Genomic DNA, 16,357 nt, shown 5'->3' with positions numbered 1-16,357 from the left:
ATAGATTAATCGTTTAAAGGTGCAAGAAAAAAACAAACAAAACAACAACAAATATTATCAACACAATGTGAAAAACTAACAGTTTTGGCATCATATCAAATGTGTCTCTGTGCTGTGTTGAAGAGATATCTACCGAAGTTAGCGTGCTAACAAGCTAGCCCCAGGCCTGGAAAAACTTTTTTTCTCCCAGTGGTCCAAAGCTCCTGTGCTACAGTAATGGTGTCAACACCAACACTCCCATGGTAGGCCAGCTAGCTGCACTGCTCACTGAGCTAACAAGCTAACAGTAGCTACAGTCATGGATAAAAAGAATACAGTTAGCAGCAGTTGGCAGTTGCTCTGGTGATATGCTGCTCCTGTCTGCTGGGATGAATTCGGGTTAGCTAATTCTTACATATTGAGCCTTTTGGTACATTTTTAAGGACAAATGGCAAATATGGATCCAGTTTCTCCAATGTGAGGATTTTCTGCTCTTCTGTTTTTCTGTTGCTTCAAACCAAATAGTGTTGTTTTTTTGGACTTCGGGAAACATTTTAAACAATTTTCTGATGACTAATGGACCAAATAATCAGTCCATTACTTGAGAATACAATTCTGACTTAACAGAAAATCAAAGTTCTTCTTCGGTAGTGTTTTGTACAGTGGCCTCTAGAAAAGGAGAGAAGATCACAGTGTCAGTAAACAAATCTGATTCTTTTTTTTTTTTTAAGTTTGAACTGGATTTAATGGGATTGGTTATTAGAAACCAAGCCCATGTCAGACTGGGCTATTGTCACGCAGCGGGGGGAAGTGTTGATCTGCTGCCCTCTGGCTCGCAGGAACACTTACATAACACTGAGTCTACACCAGCTGGCTCCGCTCTCATCTTCCCCCATTTTTTCCGGTGTGATGTTGGGCATCATCTAAACATTTGGTATTGTTGAGCTTCAGCTTTCCATCTCTTTCTCTCTATTCTCTTGTTTTTCTACTCTCTGTCCTTTTCCTTTCTTTTTTTTTTCATTCTACCTCTCTCTATGTGTGCGTGCAAGTATATAATCCCAACACTTTCTGTTTTACTTTTTTTTTTCTTCCCCTCCCTCTGTTTGTTTGACTTCGCCGTAGTCTCAACACTCCTACTTAACACCAGAACATCATGCTCTTACTTTGTAAGTGTGTGTATGTGTGTGCATGTTTGTCTTCATGCTTGACTTACCAAGTCTTATCTCCAAAATCTCTCTGAGGATTTGTGGTAGATCAGATTGTGTGTTGAAGAACTGGTTGTACAGGGGTTAGTTGGAAGCTGTCACAGTTGTGATGATGTGTGGTAGATGCCTGTGCTATCTCTACCACCGGAGACATCCTCATTCCAGTGAAGTTGTGTGTGTGTTTGCGGAAGACGCTCGAGAGACTGTATTTCTTTTTCTCATAGTGTTTCGGTTTTGAGTGTTTATCACACTATTTTGCAATAATCCCAACAGTTTATACCTGCCCCCCCCCCCCCACACCCACACCCACACCCACACCCACCCCCGCTCACATGAGAAAACTAACCTGACAAACACTTAGATTCCCCGCCCGTCCCATTTCCTGCTGTCATGTAAATGGCATTCCAGGCATTTTACCTGTAGGGCTGTGAGGAGCCAAGATGAGGATGACTGTAAATTCCAGCCTCCTCAAGAAAAAGATTATATGCCTGGTTTAAGAGTTTATTCAGGTGTTAAAGACAAAAAAAAAAACATTACATGTATTTCACCAAATTCGTAGATAAAGTGATCAATCATGATATTTACAGGTGTACCTAAGGGTGTATAAACCCATGATAAATTGAACAGCAACTGTTTTCTGACCATTGTGAATTTCACCTTAAAGCATCTGTTGGCAAACCCTCTTTAACAGTAATTACTGTTGGAAGACAGAGTTATTTAACTCTTATTTTAACAAAACTAAGTAAGTTTTAAGCCTTTATAAATCTTTTTTTTTAAAAAAATCACAATTTTTAAAGCATTTTGTTCTCTTTAAAGCTCCCTTAAACTGTGTATTGAATCCAATAGAAGTAACATATATATTACAATCTGTTTATTTATTGTCAATTATTTTTTCAAATGTACTATCCCCTTCCATTAAAACAACAATGTATGGCTTTACGGGGAGGCGCTAGCTGGCTAGCTGTCTTTTTGCTAGGCCAAGCTAACTGACTCCTAGCCTCACAGCTAGTCACAGCTAGCAAGTGTGTTTTCCCAAAATGTCACTCTTTTCTATTGTAGCTCGTCATCAGACTGACACACAGAGAGCAGCTTTCGGTTGGCGTTAGCTCCAACTTTAGTGCAAATACTCTTTCTTGCATTTTCTATGTCTGTCCTCATTATATTAAACCCCCCTCTGCTTTTATCTCTCTCCTCTTCTAAGAGGTTTAAGTGGTTGTTGCCAACATGTTTCAGCTTGATTGATCGGTGGACAATAGAGGCTGATGGGTAACAGTTGAACCTTGTTGAGAGCCTCCCAGCCGTGACCGGGGATTCTCCAGTGAGTCATGACCCGAGTCCACGTGTGTGTAAATGAAGGAGTGAGATGGTCGGACATGGACAGATGCACTGTCACTACTGTTTGTTGAACTGCAACCTTTGTCCCGTGAACACTAATGGACATGCTGGCTTACAAGAAGCTGGTTGCTGTCCAGCAGCTTCTCATCTTGGCTCAGCCTCAGGCTGATGAAACACATGTGGGCTGGACTTAAGCTCCTGTTCTTCAGAGCGCGATTAAAAAAATAAATAAATACACACACATTTTTCTCCTGGTTCTGTGCTGCATTTGAGGTACCATGTTTCACAATCAGCTCCAGATGTTTCTAACTAAGTCCGTGTACGCTGGACACGGGGTCACGCTCAGGTAAAGGGTACTCATGGGAAATGTAGGCACGCTGCACGCTAGAGAAACCAGTGAGCAGCTAAATCAGTGTAATGACATGTAGAGAGATGAATGTGTGGACCTCTGACGGGCATTCTAATGTGACAGCTGATTTATTAATCCAGGTGAATTTGATTCACTGCGCCGTGTTCAGCCTCTCGGGGGCAGAACTGCTGAGGGGTAGTGAAACCAGATCTCCACTGAAAACAATGAGCTTAGATTTAATGTGTCAGAGGAGGAGGGTTGATGGTGTTGTGAATTCTTTGTATTTTTTATATTTTTTTTAATCCAAGTCAATTAGCCAAGGAGAGAATAATAGTAAAATAAATGTAAACATTTCAACATTTGAATTTACAAACAGGAATGCAGACGGTTGGACACACGTCACACATCACACAACACCCACACAACATGGTTCCTGTGGTCATCTGTTGAAAAACCCCATTGTTGAAAACCCCCGGTCCCCGTGATTGGAGTTTTCAACAGGTGACCACAGGAACAATTTGGGAACAGAGAAGCACAAGTAAGTCATTAAAAAAACAAAATCACAATGAGGAACAGCCGTCTTTACTGTTTGTCTAAATGTGAAAAAATAAAAAAGTGAAAAGTGAGTCTAAATATCAGGATATTTAAAGCAATCCAAGTCAACCCAGTGCGAGCATTATCTTGACATAACATTTTTGTTTTGTCTTTTTGTGGCTGTGACAGTTCCAAGAAAAATGTTTTCAAGTGACTTCATTTGAATGTCAAACTCACTTTCTATCATCTTCCCACAGAAGCCATGTGTGTGGGGGTTTTTTTTAACGCGTACAGGGATTTTATCATTTTATCTTAATTCACTTCTCAATCCTCATGCAGTTAATTAAATTAAAGGACACATTCTGCTAATTTTCAGGTTCGTAATTTTATTTTGGGTTACTGATAGAATATGTTTATATGCTTTAATGCTCAAAAAACACATCCTCTGTCTGAAGCCCTCTGTTTTAGCTCCTGTCTCTTTAAGGCTCCTCCTCCTGAAAACCCAGCCTCCTCTGATTGGTCAGCTCACACACGCCTGACCCAGAACAGCTAACATGAACAGAGCAGCTGTGCTAAATCAATTCTTCAAACTTGCCGTTGGGCAATGATTTGCAAATGTGTGACGTAGTGTGATGTCACAAAGTCACGGGATTAAAGGCGGCGGGAGTTCTGACGAGGCGTTTCAGGAGCATTGATTTCTGTGGGAGAGAGGAGCTTCTGTTGACCTTCTTAACTCTCAAGGTCTTTTACCAGCAAAACACACAGTATATAAAATACTTGAGGGAAGGGAAAAAATGAGAAGCATAACAACACTGATCCAGTGTTAATCTGATACTTAGCTTGGAAAACATTAGTTAAACATAAGTTTGTGATTTCCTGAATGTGAGCTCACGTTGAATCTTTCTGCCTCTTCCAGCGAGGAGAGCTACACCGTGATCGACTACGCTCTCAGGGACCAGATCTGGGTGGGCCCCTGCCAGCCGGAGGATCTCAACCTGTCGCCGGTCAGAAGCACCGCCAGCATGCTGAGCTCACGACAAGCTGGCGCCAACCATCTTTTCCGTCTGCGTTTCCGTAGCAACCACTCCGGCGAGAAGGTGCCCATGATCCTTGGGACGGAATTGCTGTGAGTGCAGCGTTCTTGTTGTTGTTGTAACCTTTGTCCCTCTCAATTATTGTGCTGTTTTTTTTGTTTCACTTGCGTTTCAGTTACAGATTTACAAGATCATGCTGGTGAATCACGCTTTTCCAGTGGCGTAACGCTAACCCCGGACATTTATAGATGTGTCTTAGTAGGTCAGGGTAGACATAAGGGTTTGATATTTTGATTTAAAGTCAAGAGAGCAGAGATAGTCTCAATTCATTCCTCTATAAAAAGAAATGGCTTAGTTGATTCTCTTCCCCCTGAAACAAACTCCCTTATCTCCCCTTTATGTGCTCTAAAATGCTTTTTTAACTCCAGGTAAGAAAATCCCATCAGCCCTCTCTCCTGAGCTCTTATTTCTCAGCCTCTCTTTTGGACCATTACAGCTCACAGGGATATTCTGTTACATCTAGTCTCGAGACAAAGCCCGATCCTTCCTGCTTGTTGTTTGCGTGACCCAGGAACTGAAGTTCATTTGCCCGTCATACAGTCACACCGTCTGCAGTGGCACTCTTAACGCAGACCGGCTGTACTGCATAATTGTTTTGTTGACTGAGCGTCTATTCTGAGCAGAGCCGCTCTCTTTTGTTTAGAGTCTGCCGGTTGTAGCCGAAATGTGTTGCATGTGCAGCGCGAGTGATTGCTCACACATCTGACTTGGAAATAGAAGTTTTTGAGGTTCCTTGGAAAATTCGTGTCCGTAGCCATGCTGGTGAAGTGCAGAGCCAAACCCTCCTCTGATTGGCTGTCTCTGTACAGTAACAGTGAGGGTGTTTAGGTGGATTATGTAACCTACGCAAACAAAAAGGGGATCCGTAGTATATCAGGGCTTCATACAGCGTATATTTGTTCTAGTCAGCGGGAGGATTCACAGTTCGTGTACACAAACGCACACACACTCGGTTTCACTGTAATTATTTGCTGTGGTTCACGGCTTTGTTAAGGAGTGTTTTCATGTGCACAGGGCCCGTTCCTCCTCATTCCTGTGAGGTTGGAGAGCCTCCCTCTTTATTCTCATTATAGAAGGTGTGGTTTTTCAGTTCCACTGTACAAAAAAACTGCCTTTTTAAACGCTTCTTTAAAAGACGTTTTTTTTTGTTTTTTTTTTCCTGCCAAATGTTCCACAAGTGCACGGTGTTATTCTGCGACTATGGGTGTAAAGACTATCATCCAGGAGAGTTTAAATTTTTACTAGAGTTTTAAAATGGAAATTGTTTTTAAGGCAGGCTGTAATAAAAGGCCATAAAACAACAGCTCAGGAGACAATGCAGGTGCATATATGGTGGTAGCTGAATGGAAACATGTGGAGACAGTAGTCAGAACTCTTAGACTAGAGCTGCACTATACAGTAAGAAAAATATTGTGATGTTCATATGATATTGTGATTTATCTTGTGGTAAAACCAGGGCATCTCTGCAGCACTTCATTATAATGCTGCTTTATTAATTACCTTCAACAAAAAATGACAGCCTCACTGGTTTGGATATCAAGCTTGGCTATATTTGACAATGTTGGTGACATTTTGATACATGTAGCCGGAGCATTACGAACCAAAAATTAAATCTATTGAGAGAGCCTGAAAAGTTTGCAGGCGTGGTATTTTCTACAATAACAATGAAAAAAACAAATATCTGAAAAACAGAACAAACATTTGCAGGTAATCAATGCAGTCTTCCATCTTGCTGCTTCAGTTGCCTTAACTACATTGGCTCCACCTGAAACACAAGCTGGTTGGTGAGCTCGCACCAACATTACAGAGCTGCAGCAACTGATCGACCTAACAGTTTCACGTCAACAATTAAATTAAGTGCCAAGTCATTTCTGAAGAAATATGTCCAACTGCTCTGATTTCAGTTTTTTCAGATGTGAGTATTTCATTGTTTCCTCACTCCTCTATGACAGATAACTGAATATATTAAAGACATACAAGACATTTGAGGACAACATCTTGGACTATTTTTTGACATTTGATGGACCAAACAAATGGATGAATCGAAAAAATGATCAACAATTTAATTGATAATGAAAATGATCATATCGAATCTGGAACAGAACTAGTTTAAAAACAGGAGCCACTCCGTGTGGTCCTCCAAGAGGAACCACTGAGCCTCAGTACATCTCCACTGCCTGCTGCTTTTATTGCTGTGTGGCAGTGGGTAGCGCTGATATTAGCCCCTTTGCTGTTACTAAGAGAAACACTGACAAAAGCGACTGCAGTAATAGTGTTAAGTGTGACTGCCGTGGACTGTGTGGGAGGGAATCTTGGTGATGTGGCTTAAATACGATGCCTGCTGAGCTTAATACAGCGCCCATGTATACATGAGGGGGTCTCCTCGATTAAGTGCCCCTGTGTCTAGTGTGTGTTGCTGTGGAAAGCCCCCAGACTCCCTCTTTTGATAGCTGGCGTTTGGGGGCCTCGGCTTAGTTGTAATGGTGTGTGTGTGTGTGTGTGGGTGTGTGTCGCTCTCACTGTAGCCCTGAATGAGCTGAGGACAGGAGACCCTGGCACAGCTCTCCATTGTTTAACCTGTTGCCTAGCAGCGGCTCATTGTTGAGTGGGCTGTTTCCCACGACTGTCCCCCTCCTCCGCCCCCCCCACCCGCCTGTTATTTTCACTCTGCCCGACTCGTCTTCGGTCCCGTGTCTCATCTTTTAGACAGCAGCCAGTGTCTGCTCTTTGTTGCTGATGACCAGAGAATAACTTCCTCTTCCTGCGGCCATTCATCCCAATTCAGTGATCTAAGCCAACATGACACATGGAAGTGGTGTTACATTAGTCAGCCTATTTTGGTCTTCTATCAGATTTTAAACGTTGTCGGGAGGACAGTAATGAGTATTCAGGCTTGGAGAATGCTCTAGGAGTGGAGAGTAGGGCTGGAGCTGATGGTTATCTCCTTTTATTGATTAAAGTACTTTTCTGATTATTTGTTATAAAACGTCAGAAAATAGAAGAATAAATGCACAGTTCCTAGAGCCCAGGGTGATCCAAACTGCCTGTTTTGATCGCCAGGCAAGGTTGCAACTATCCCTTATTTTCATTGCTGAATATAAAACTGATTCTTTTTACAATAAGGGATTGTGTCAATACAGTGGCTGCCAATTATGAAAAATCTCCGGTTTTCAGAGCTGTAGGTGTTGAAATCGCTTGTTGTTGTTCGACTAAAGCAAACCCAAATGGATTAGAAAATGGATTAGAAAGTAATACAGTCTCTGTTGACAAGTTTTTTTTTCAATTGATCTACTAATCAATTCATAATCAGTACAGCACAGCATTTAAAAAAAATCAGGTTGATGATGGGAAGTGTGAAAGCAGCAAATACTCACTTTTCAGAGGCTGAAACGAGGAAAAGTCTAATCAGTCTTTCTGCTCGATAAATGATGAATTAATTGTTAAACCTGTAATACTGATTTTCTGCTTTGCTCAGTTTATCACACGGGTTACTTAAGAACTACATTAGTTTAAAAGGTGGAATTATGTAAGCATTTGAATTGAAAATGACCAAAATAACCAACCGAGTGTGAAGAAATAACTGTTGTGACATTATAGATATTATAGATATTTGATATATCCTTATCGGTCCAACACTCCCGTGCTGGCAGTGTGAACACCGACACTCTCCTGGTGCTCCGAGCTCTCAGCCTGAACCGCTAGCTGCACGGTCAGCCGAGCTAACTAGCTAACAGCAGCTACTGTTGGCAGCAGTTAGCTGTTAGTCTGATGTGCTGTTTTGAGTCTGAATTCGACAGGTGGCCAGTTCTTAGATATGGCATCCCCTTTAAAATGTACATCTAACTGACTGAAGCCAGGTATTGAAGCTAATCCACCGTGTGCTGTACCCAAACTGTGTTCCAGTCCTCACTGAGCGGTAACCAAAGCGTGGGGGAGGACGCTGCTGATTGGGCAAGAAGGACGGTCAGCTGATTTCTCGTCAGTGTCACGGTTCAAAAGGGAAAAAGCATAAAAGCTGCTCTGTGCCATATAATATCTGTTAATGAGTGCTGGAGCAGGTACACTGTGAACGACAGGAAAGGAATACTGAGAATCTGGCAGATGTTTTGCAGACACTTGCCCTTACTGCTCACTCCACCACTGAATTTAAGTGCAGCTAAACTCAGACTCCGATGTGAAATTCCACACATTCTGGCTGAAGGCGGGTCTGTGTTGTTGTTTTGTGGAAATGAAAAACTGTAGAATTTGACTTTTTTTCCCCCCTCGTGTTAGTCAGCGTGAGCGTTTTTGTTTCTGCTTTCATTTTTCGTTTGCTCTCCACCTGCTCAGCCTTTTAAGCCGATGCTTTGCCTGTTATTTTTTTGTGTCGCTGTGTGCGGTCTTAAGCAGAATACATACAACAGATCAATCTATAACCGCAGCGGTTACATAATACACCAGGAATTCAGACACGGCAGCTGGATCGGAGATGGCACAAGGACGCCTCTGTGGCTCGTCTGTTGACAGTCTCTCTGGCAATCGTTTGTGATTCTCTTCTTCTTTTTTTTCCCTCTGTCTGTGTCTTCTTCCTTTCCTCTGTATCCTTTTTGTTTGGTTGTGTTCATGCCAGCGAGCCTTCCCCATGACCCTGATGTTGTGTCCTGTCCAGAGTCGGTGAATAGTGCTTTCTCTATTAGTGGAACAGAGCAGCTACAGAAGTCTGCAGCAGATATGCAGCTATAACACAAAGCAGCGCCCGTTATGTAACAACCCCCGGCCTGGAGGAGGGAGTCTGTGCTTCTTGCTGCACACTTTGGTATTGTCTCTGATTTCATTTCTCTTATTGTTTTTGACTTTCTTCGCTAAGTCTGCTTTCATTTACACGATAACGAGAAGCTGATGGCAACCGTTCCCTTCGCCTGGGGGGGAGTTTCCCTTGGCTGGACAGCTCCGGGCAGTAGAGACTTTGTGTTTTTCGTCGGATGAGTAATAATTGTACCCGAATGCTGTTCTGACCTGCGGTTAAGTGGAAACAAGGGAGGGACTTGGTCGAGAGTAAACAAGTTGATAGGAGAGAACAGAAAGGGGGAGAGGAGGAGATGAAAAACAGAAGTCTGCTGCTGATTTGAAGCTGGCAGAGGAGGGGAAGGTTGGAAAAGGGAGCCTGTCGTCGCTCTTTATCTGCCCGTGCGAAAGAGGTTCCGCGGTGCAGCAGCCAGGCATCTCCGCTTTTCAGAGGTGGAACAAAAAAAAACCTCTGACAATAGATTTATGACTCCCTGGCATTCTCGTCCACATTGGGGTGAATGGTTAAAAAGCAGAGGGAAGCTCTACCACCATGAATAGAGATGGATCCTGCACAGGCCTGTAGCCATCCAGAGGGGAAGAGGGCTGAGCACCTGCTGTTGCATATGCAGCATGCAAACAAACACTCAGGCTGTTTTTTTTTTTCTCACCTGATTCTCTCTTGGTATGTCACATTCCACAGACGACCATTAAGTGCCTCTCGAACACATGTTGGTCGCCTGTTTGCTGGATACACATTGACTACATGTAGCTCTGATAAAGTATTTCAGCTGTTTGAGCCTGAGAAAGCGACCCGTCACGATGGCGTGGTCGCGTATGTGCACATGTACAGTATCTGACCGTCGGCATGTGTGTCCAGCTGTCAGAAAGCGGCGACCAGCAGCTGCCCTTCCCACGGAGCCGCTCGGACGCCAGAGGAAGCTCACTTACCTCTTGTATGTGTGTGCGTGTTCCCGTGGGATGCCCAGTCTGTTGGTTACCAGCCTGTCAGCCTGTAAAGCAAGCAGGAGAGACTGGAGAGGTCGCTGTGGCAGATGGATCCCAAATGTATCAGTGGCTGTCACTGTTGGGTGCAAAAAAAAATGATATGGTGTGTGTTTCAGGAATGTAATTGGCAGCTGGTATTCCTCCTCCATTTATGCCTTCACCACTTTCTTCTGTTGAATGCTTTCCCATTCATGGACTATTGAAAGCTTAATAACTAGATCTACATGAATATATGCTGCGCCTAGTCATCAGTGACTAACGTTGTGATGGCAGCAATGTTGTTCTTTCTTTTTCAGCCATGCTGGCAACACGGTCGACTGGGTGGCGGCGTCCGTCAAGTCGGTCCACGACTTTGGTCCAGATTGAAATATCTCTTTTATTTTTTGCCGTCAGATTTCGTACAGTAGCGCCAACTAACGATTGAATGAATCGTTGATTAATCTGTTGACATCAACATCAACCAAACATCTGCACATTAGCATTATTTTCCAGCCTCGTAGAGCTGCAATAGCTCAGAAAAGGAACAGAAAGGTATGGAATAAGTTATGGAAAACGTGTCAAGGGAAGCCACAGTGAAAGTTGAGTTAACCGCTCGAGTCGGCGCGAGAGCAGGAAAGAAATCAAATCAAACACCAACTATGAATATGAAAAAGATTTATGAATTGACGCCAGTTTTGCCGATTCGTGAGTGATTTATTCCCACCTGGACTATGAGCCCAATAAATGGTTAAAATGTCAGTGGTGTAGTTGAAAATACTGAACGGTACCAACAGAGGTGATTGACCTGATGGCTGTCAGTTGAGACTATAAAAATGTGTGGTTCAACTCCAAAGGTCACACTTTATCAGTCATAATACTGATGACCTGTAAGCTACTGGTCCTGATCCACAGTAATGGTTATAACGATTTGTAGTGATTTCACACAGTCCCAGTCAGGTGTTGAGGGATGACGTGAGCTCGTGTTTTACAGCCCGTGTGTCCTGAAAAGGGTGGAAACAGCATGTGTACGACGGGAACACAATAACGAGCTCTGACTCATGGGACTTGCCAGTTCGAGGTCCATTAGAGGTCCTTGTGAAGAGCGTCCACACAAATGCCCGGCTCAGTCCATGATTGTCTGTGCATGTTGTACCCATCTGCATGATGAGGGGCCAGCGCTGCTGAGTCACAGAGGGCCTCAGTGTAACCCCCCCCTGCCCCCCAGTTAATTTCCTGAACCCCCCTTTTATCTCTCCCGCTCCGTCTCTTTCTAAATCCTCTCCTTCCATCAGCAGGGGATGAGAACAGGTGATATCAGAGGTAGAGTTTCTTGGAATCTGACCTGTGCGACTCCACCCACAGTTTTTTTTTTTTTTTTTTTCTTTCCCATGAAACACACACGAGAGAGAGAAAGAGAGCAAAGGCAGGTCTGTCCCTTTCTGAGAATCGGCCTTTGTGCTTGTTCTCTCCCACTGAAAACTCACCTCTGTTCTCTCATTGATGGGGGGACAGAGAGGAGGGAGGGGAGGGGGGAGGCAAAACTTGCTGGGAGACCAAATAATCCATTTGCCTCGACAGCCTGTTAGATTGTGTGCAGGCAAGCCAGATCTGATGTTAGTCGGTTTAAATGAACCCTGACGGTCCGTTGTAGCTGAGTGTGACAGAGCGTGAACCACATCTGTAACACAAAATCACAACAATTAAAGTACTTCAACCACGGTTTAGGAGGGAAGCAGCTCCAACATCACTGTTGAGTTTAAGCAGCTGTGACATTGGTAGAACTTTCCATTGCTTTTATTTTAATCACGTTAATAACCTGCTTGTCTTCTGTTATGTGTGCCTTTTAGGAACGAGCGTGCTCGATGGATCACCGCTCTGGGCCAGAATGTCAACAACAAGAAGTGTCAGGACAGAACCAGTAAGTCCCCACACACACTAATTCACACACACACACTGCTCTCCTGACCTCTACACTCTAGCCTATTGCGCCACCGTGTGGTTGTTTATGGAAACTGTTTTTTGATACCAAAACATTTCCCTTGTTCAAAACAATTCCAGTGATGCAGAAAGAACCAAAAGTAATTCTTGAGTAAAAATAAAGTCATTGTGTTAAAGTCCATCATATTAATATTTGACTTGATTAAGAGTCTTAAATTATCTGATGTAAAATGGACATAACTCTCAAAAGTGCATGTAAAACATATTTTTACATGTATGTAATATTGTACATTAATGGGTTGACTGGTTATCAGATCTGATATTCAGCATGTGTCTGGTGGAAACATTGAGGCAATTCACAGCTATCTGCATTACAGCAAATAGATTTACTATTTAAACTTGCAAAAGTACAGACATGTAACACATCATTTAAAGGTAAACCAGTGCAGTTGGATCAAGCGATTGTTTGAAGAAAGATCAGAGAATACAGTCAGTTCTCCCATATTTAGATGCACAATGAAAATGAAATAAATTAAACAGCACTTAAAAGTAAAATTAAATAAAACACATTTAACGGGTAACTCCACCAACTTTACATATTAAAGTGTGTCTACAGGTCTCGAGGAGCGCGACCTGCACATGGTAAAAAAAAGTTATAAAAAGCCCAACAAGAGAAAGCTACATGCAATTGGATTTCTTCCACTGATGTCACTCAGTGGCTACATTGCATTGTGGGTAATGTAGGCACCAGATTTTTCAAAGTAATCCACTGGTCTAGCATTGCAGTCCTAAAACAGTGTTGGACTCCTCATGGACAGTTTAAAAACAGATGATTAAAATGGACACAGCACAACAAGAGACAGCCTTTCTTTCAAAACCTGCCGCCTACATTACCCACAAAGCAACCTGGTGGCAACTTAGGGTTTCAGATTGCCACGAAAGGCTTTTTACTGCTCTTTCACATGGGTATGTAACAGTACTCAACAAGACATGTAAACATCTCTATTTTGTTAAACTGATGGAGTTACCCTTTAATAAAGGCAATCTGGTTCTGATGCAGCATGCAATCAGCAAAGTAACTACAGTCATCAAAATAAATGCGATGGAGTCAAACTCACAACACTTGCCTCCGAATGTAGTTTAGTGGAAGTATTAAGTAGCACAAATACAAAAAGAATACTTACAACTACTAGATTCAATCACGGGTTGGTTTACATGTTTTCAAACTAAGCCGGTGTAACTCTGAGGTGATTAATGTGACCTGTGTTTGTGTTTCAGACGTCATGCAGGTGGAGGTAATCAGAACTTACACTGCCAAGCAGCCAGACGAGTTGTCCCTGCAGGTGGCTGATGTGGTGCTCGTCTCGCAGGCTGTAGATGACGGTACGTCGGCTCTCGGTGCCTCCGCTTCCTTTTCTCACTCACCTTCTTTAGTATTCCTCTCGTTCCCCCCGGCCCCTTACTTTAACCGCATCCTTTCATCATGCACTTTTATGCGCTCTCGCTTTCAATGCCAGCCTGGCGTATAATAGACTTCATAGATGTGCTTTTAAAATCTACACAAAGGCTAAAGGTCATTTCCCTTTTTCGGTGACCATGGCAACGGGCTCTCATATTAAAGAACAGAGGGACGGGTAAACACAACGTATTCTTCATTTATTCACGTATTCATACTGTCTGTCCTCTTAGGCTGGTACGAAGGCGAGCGGCTGCGGGACGGAGAGAGGGGTTGGTTCCTCGCCGAGTGTGCGGAACGGATCACGTGCCAGGCCACCATCGAGCGCAACATGCAGAGGATGGACCGCCTGCAGGGGTTGGAGACTAATGTATGAGCGGGACCAACCGAGGGCTTTTTCCTCAGCTGTTAAAGAGACCCTTTGACACTGCAGCGACCCACACAAATGAGTTCAGTAACAGCATCAGTGACCTGCCCTCCAGGGACCACGTGGGGGCCAGTGTGGGAGCTTCCGCGGCTGCTGGACTCTGGATTAAAAAGATGAAGACTTTTTTTTTTTTTTCCTGCTCAGCGCCCAGTGAATATCAGGCACGCTTGCCTGAATTTCAAAGCGAAGACCATGCAGAACAAACACAGCGAAAGAACAGAGATTTCCTTAATCACCGATCTGTCCCTGCGTGGGCGGGATGGCTCGGCAGTGGAATCTGTCACATTCATTAATTCCCTGGATGGTGAACTTCACAGTTGGCGCCAGAGTCACTGCTTTCAACACCCTGCTTAGATATCAACCGTTGGTGTGAAATTTTGTGCATTTCTGTTAATTTTTTCCAAACATATTTTTTTGAGTGTACAATGTAATAAGTGAGACTACAGCACTGCTATAGCAGGTGAAGTCGACCAAATAGTGTGAAAATGACCGTAGCCTTATGTGTGCTGTTGTTTAGCTATGAAGATGCTGATTGTGAAAAATTTAATAAGAGGGGTTGGATTGGCAGCTTGTTTATAGTGTGTGCTTTAAAGGGCAACTCCATCATTTTTAAGGTTTTGGGGAGTAATACTGCACGTGTGAACAAAGAAAAGAAAAAAGCAGTATAAAGCCTTTTGTGGCTCCAATGTAAGATGTAATCTGATCAGGGATGTTGATGATTAATTGATGAATCGCCTCAAAGAATTTAACTGATACAAAATGTTTTAACTGACAATCAGAGGTGGGCTAATGACATGTACTCGCTTGTCAAATATAACAAAACACATTAGAATGAGATAAGAATGTTTTTAAAAGAAGTCATTTGTAGTTTAAAAAAAAACGCTAAAAGACATTCTATACAATCTCTTATCTGTTAACTTATTTTTAAACTCCTAATGTAGCGTACTCTGACTTTGCATCAAACATGGTTATGTCAGTGGTTAAAACTCTTTTACAGTAAACATCCAGCATATTTCACACATTTAATAGTTAAGGGGTAATCAATCATTAAGGCAGCAACATTTGCTCCCCATGATCTGATTATTTACCTCTCAGTCAGTAGGTAAGTTGCATTGTGGGTATTGTAGGTGCCAGTTTTGAACAGCTATCCACTGGTCCAGCATTGCTGTCCTATAGCACTGTTGGACTCATTATGCTCAGTTTCAAAAAAAAAAAAAATTTAAAAAATGATTCCATGCATACCTCTTCCTTTTTGAAACCTAGCGCCTACATTAACCACAATGCAACTTAAAGCCACTGAGTGCCATCTCTGCAAGAATCAGATGTATCAGATTACATGCTGCTTCCTCTTGAGCCACTAAAGTCTTTATACTACTTTTTTTTCCCCACATATGCAGGCGTACTCCCCCATTAATGTGTGCAATTGGTGGACATACCCTTTAATGTAGGAACTGAAACCATAACAATGATATTTGCAAGAAAATGTCAAAAGACAATGTGGCTGAGCCGAAACAGAAAAATGAGAGCTGCTTTGTCCTCAGCCCTTGGCACTTTGTGTAAATAGAATAAAACTTAATTAATTGGGTAATATAAAATATTACAGTCACCTGGGAGACATAATCCCATATGTCATGATGAGCTGAGCAGAAGGGCCAAGTGTCTGTTCTCCTCCTTGCCGTTTGTCATCAGTTAATGTCAGCATCATGAATCAGGCTCTGCATTTGTGTCACAAGTGCCATTTTTCTCTCCATCCACTCAATGATTTGGACAGCCTGAAATATCACACACACTTGATGCCAACCAGAGGTGTATATATAAATACCCCACCCTCAGGATTTATATCAGTGATGCTACAGAGGCTAGCTGAAATTAATTTGTGTGCGCTGCTGATGGGGAGACCAGAAGGGAAGAGCAGCCATGCTTTTAATGTGATTGTCCACTGTGAGTCATCTTCTCAGTGTTGCCATGCCCGGCCAAAGGAAATAAATGGCTTGGTCAGAGTGTGGTGATAACACAATCTATCAAGCCCACTGCTCTGGCCTCGGTCCAAATGACGACCAGGACCGGTGAGCTGCAGGAGGCGTGGTATGACGGCGGCAGGCAGAGAAGGACAGAAGGAGTATCTGGACTTTCCAAGCTTTGCATTTGCACTCAGGGAAAATTCACACATCTAAAGCATGAACTCACCTTTATTCCAATCACTTCCTGTACTTGTAACTATTGTAAATCTTCTGTGTACATGTAAATATGTAAAACAGCCTGTATTGTACCATGTATGTTTTCCAAAAT

The 16,357-nt window shown here is 42.9% G+C and overlaps 1 protein-coding gene across 1 annotated transcript in view; it reads left to right on the top strand.

The window, feature by feature from the left end:
• The window catches only part of LOC119033144 (rho guanine nucleotide exchange factor 26-like), a 30,495-nt gene extending 14,410 nt beyond the window's left edge, over positions 1–16,085 (top strand). Inside the window, exons 12-15 of the mRNA XM_037122796.1 lie at positions 4,319–4,528; positions 12,095–12,165; positions 13,464–13,568; positions 13,875–16,085. Of these exons, the coding sequence (XP_036978691.1) occupies positions 4,319–4,528; positions 12,095–12,165; positions 13,464–13,568; positions 13,875–14,017 (529 nt within the window). The 3' untranslated portion in view covers positions 14,018–16,085. The remainder of the gene's footprint in view (positions 1–4,318; positions 4,529–12,094; positions 12,166–13,463; positions 13,569–13,874) is intronic.
• The last annotated feature ends 272 nt before the right edge of the window (positions 16,086–16,357 follow it).

Source organism: Acanthopagrus latus, chromosome 2 (genome assembly GCF_904848185.1).
Source record: "Acanthopagrus latus isolate v.2019 chromosome 2, fAcaLat1.1, whole genome shotgun sequence".
Taxonomy (NCBI): domain Eukaryota; kingdom Metazoa; phylum Chordata; class Actinopteri; order Spariformes; family Sparidae; genus Acanthopagrus; species Acanthopagrus latus.
The sequence above is the reverse complement of the archived record's forward strand: the minus strand, read 5'-3'. Positions and strand labels throughout refer to the sequence as shown.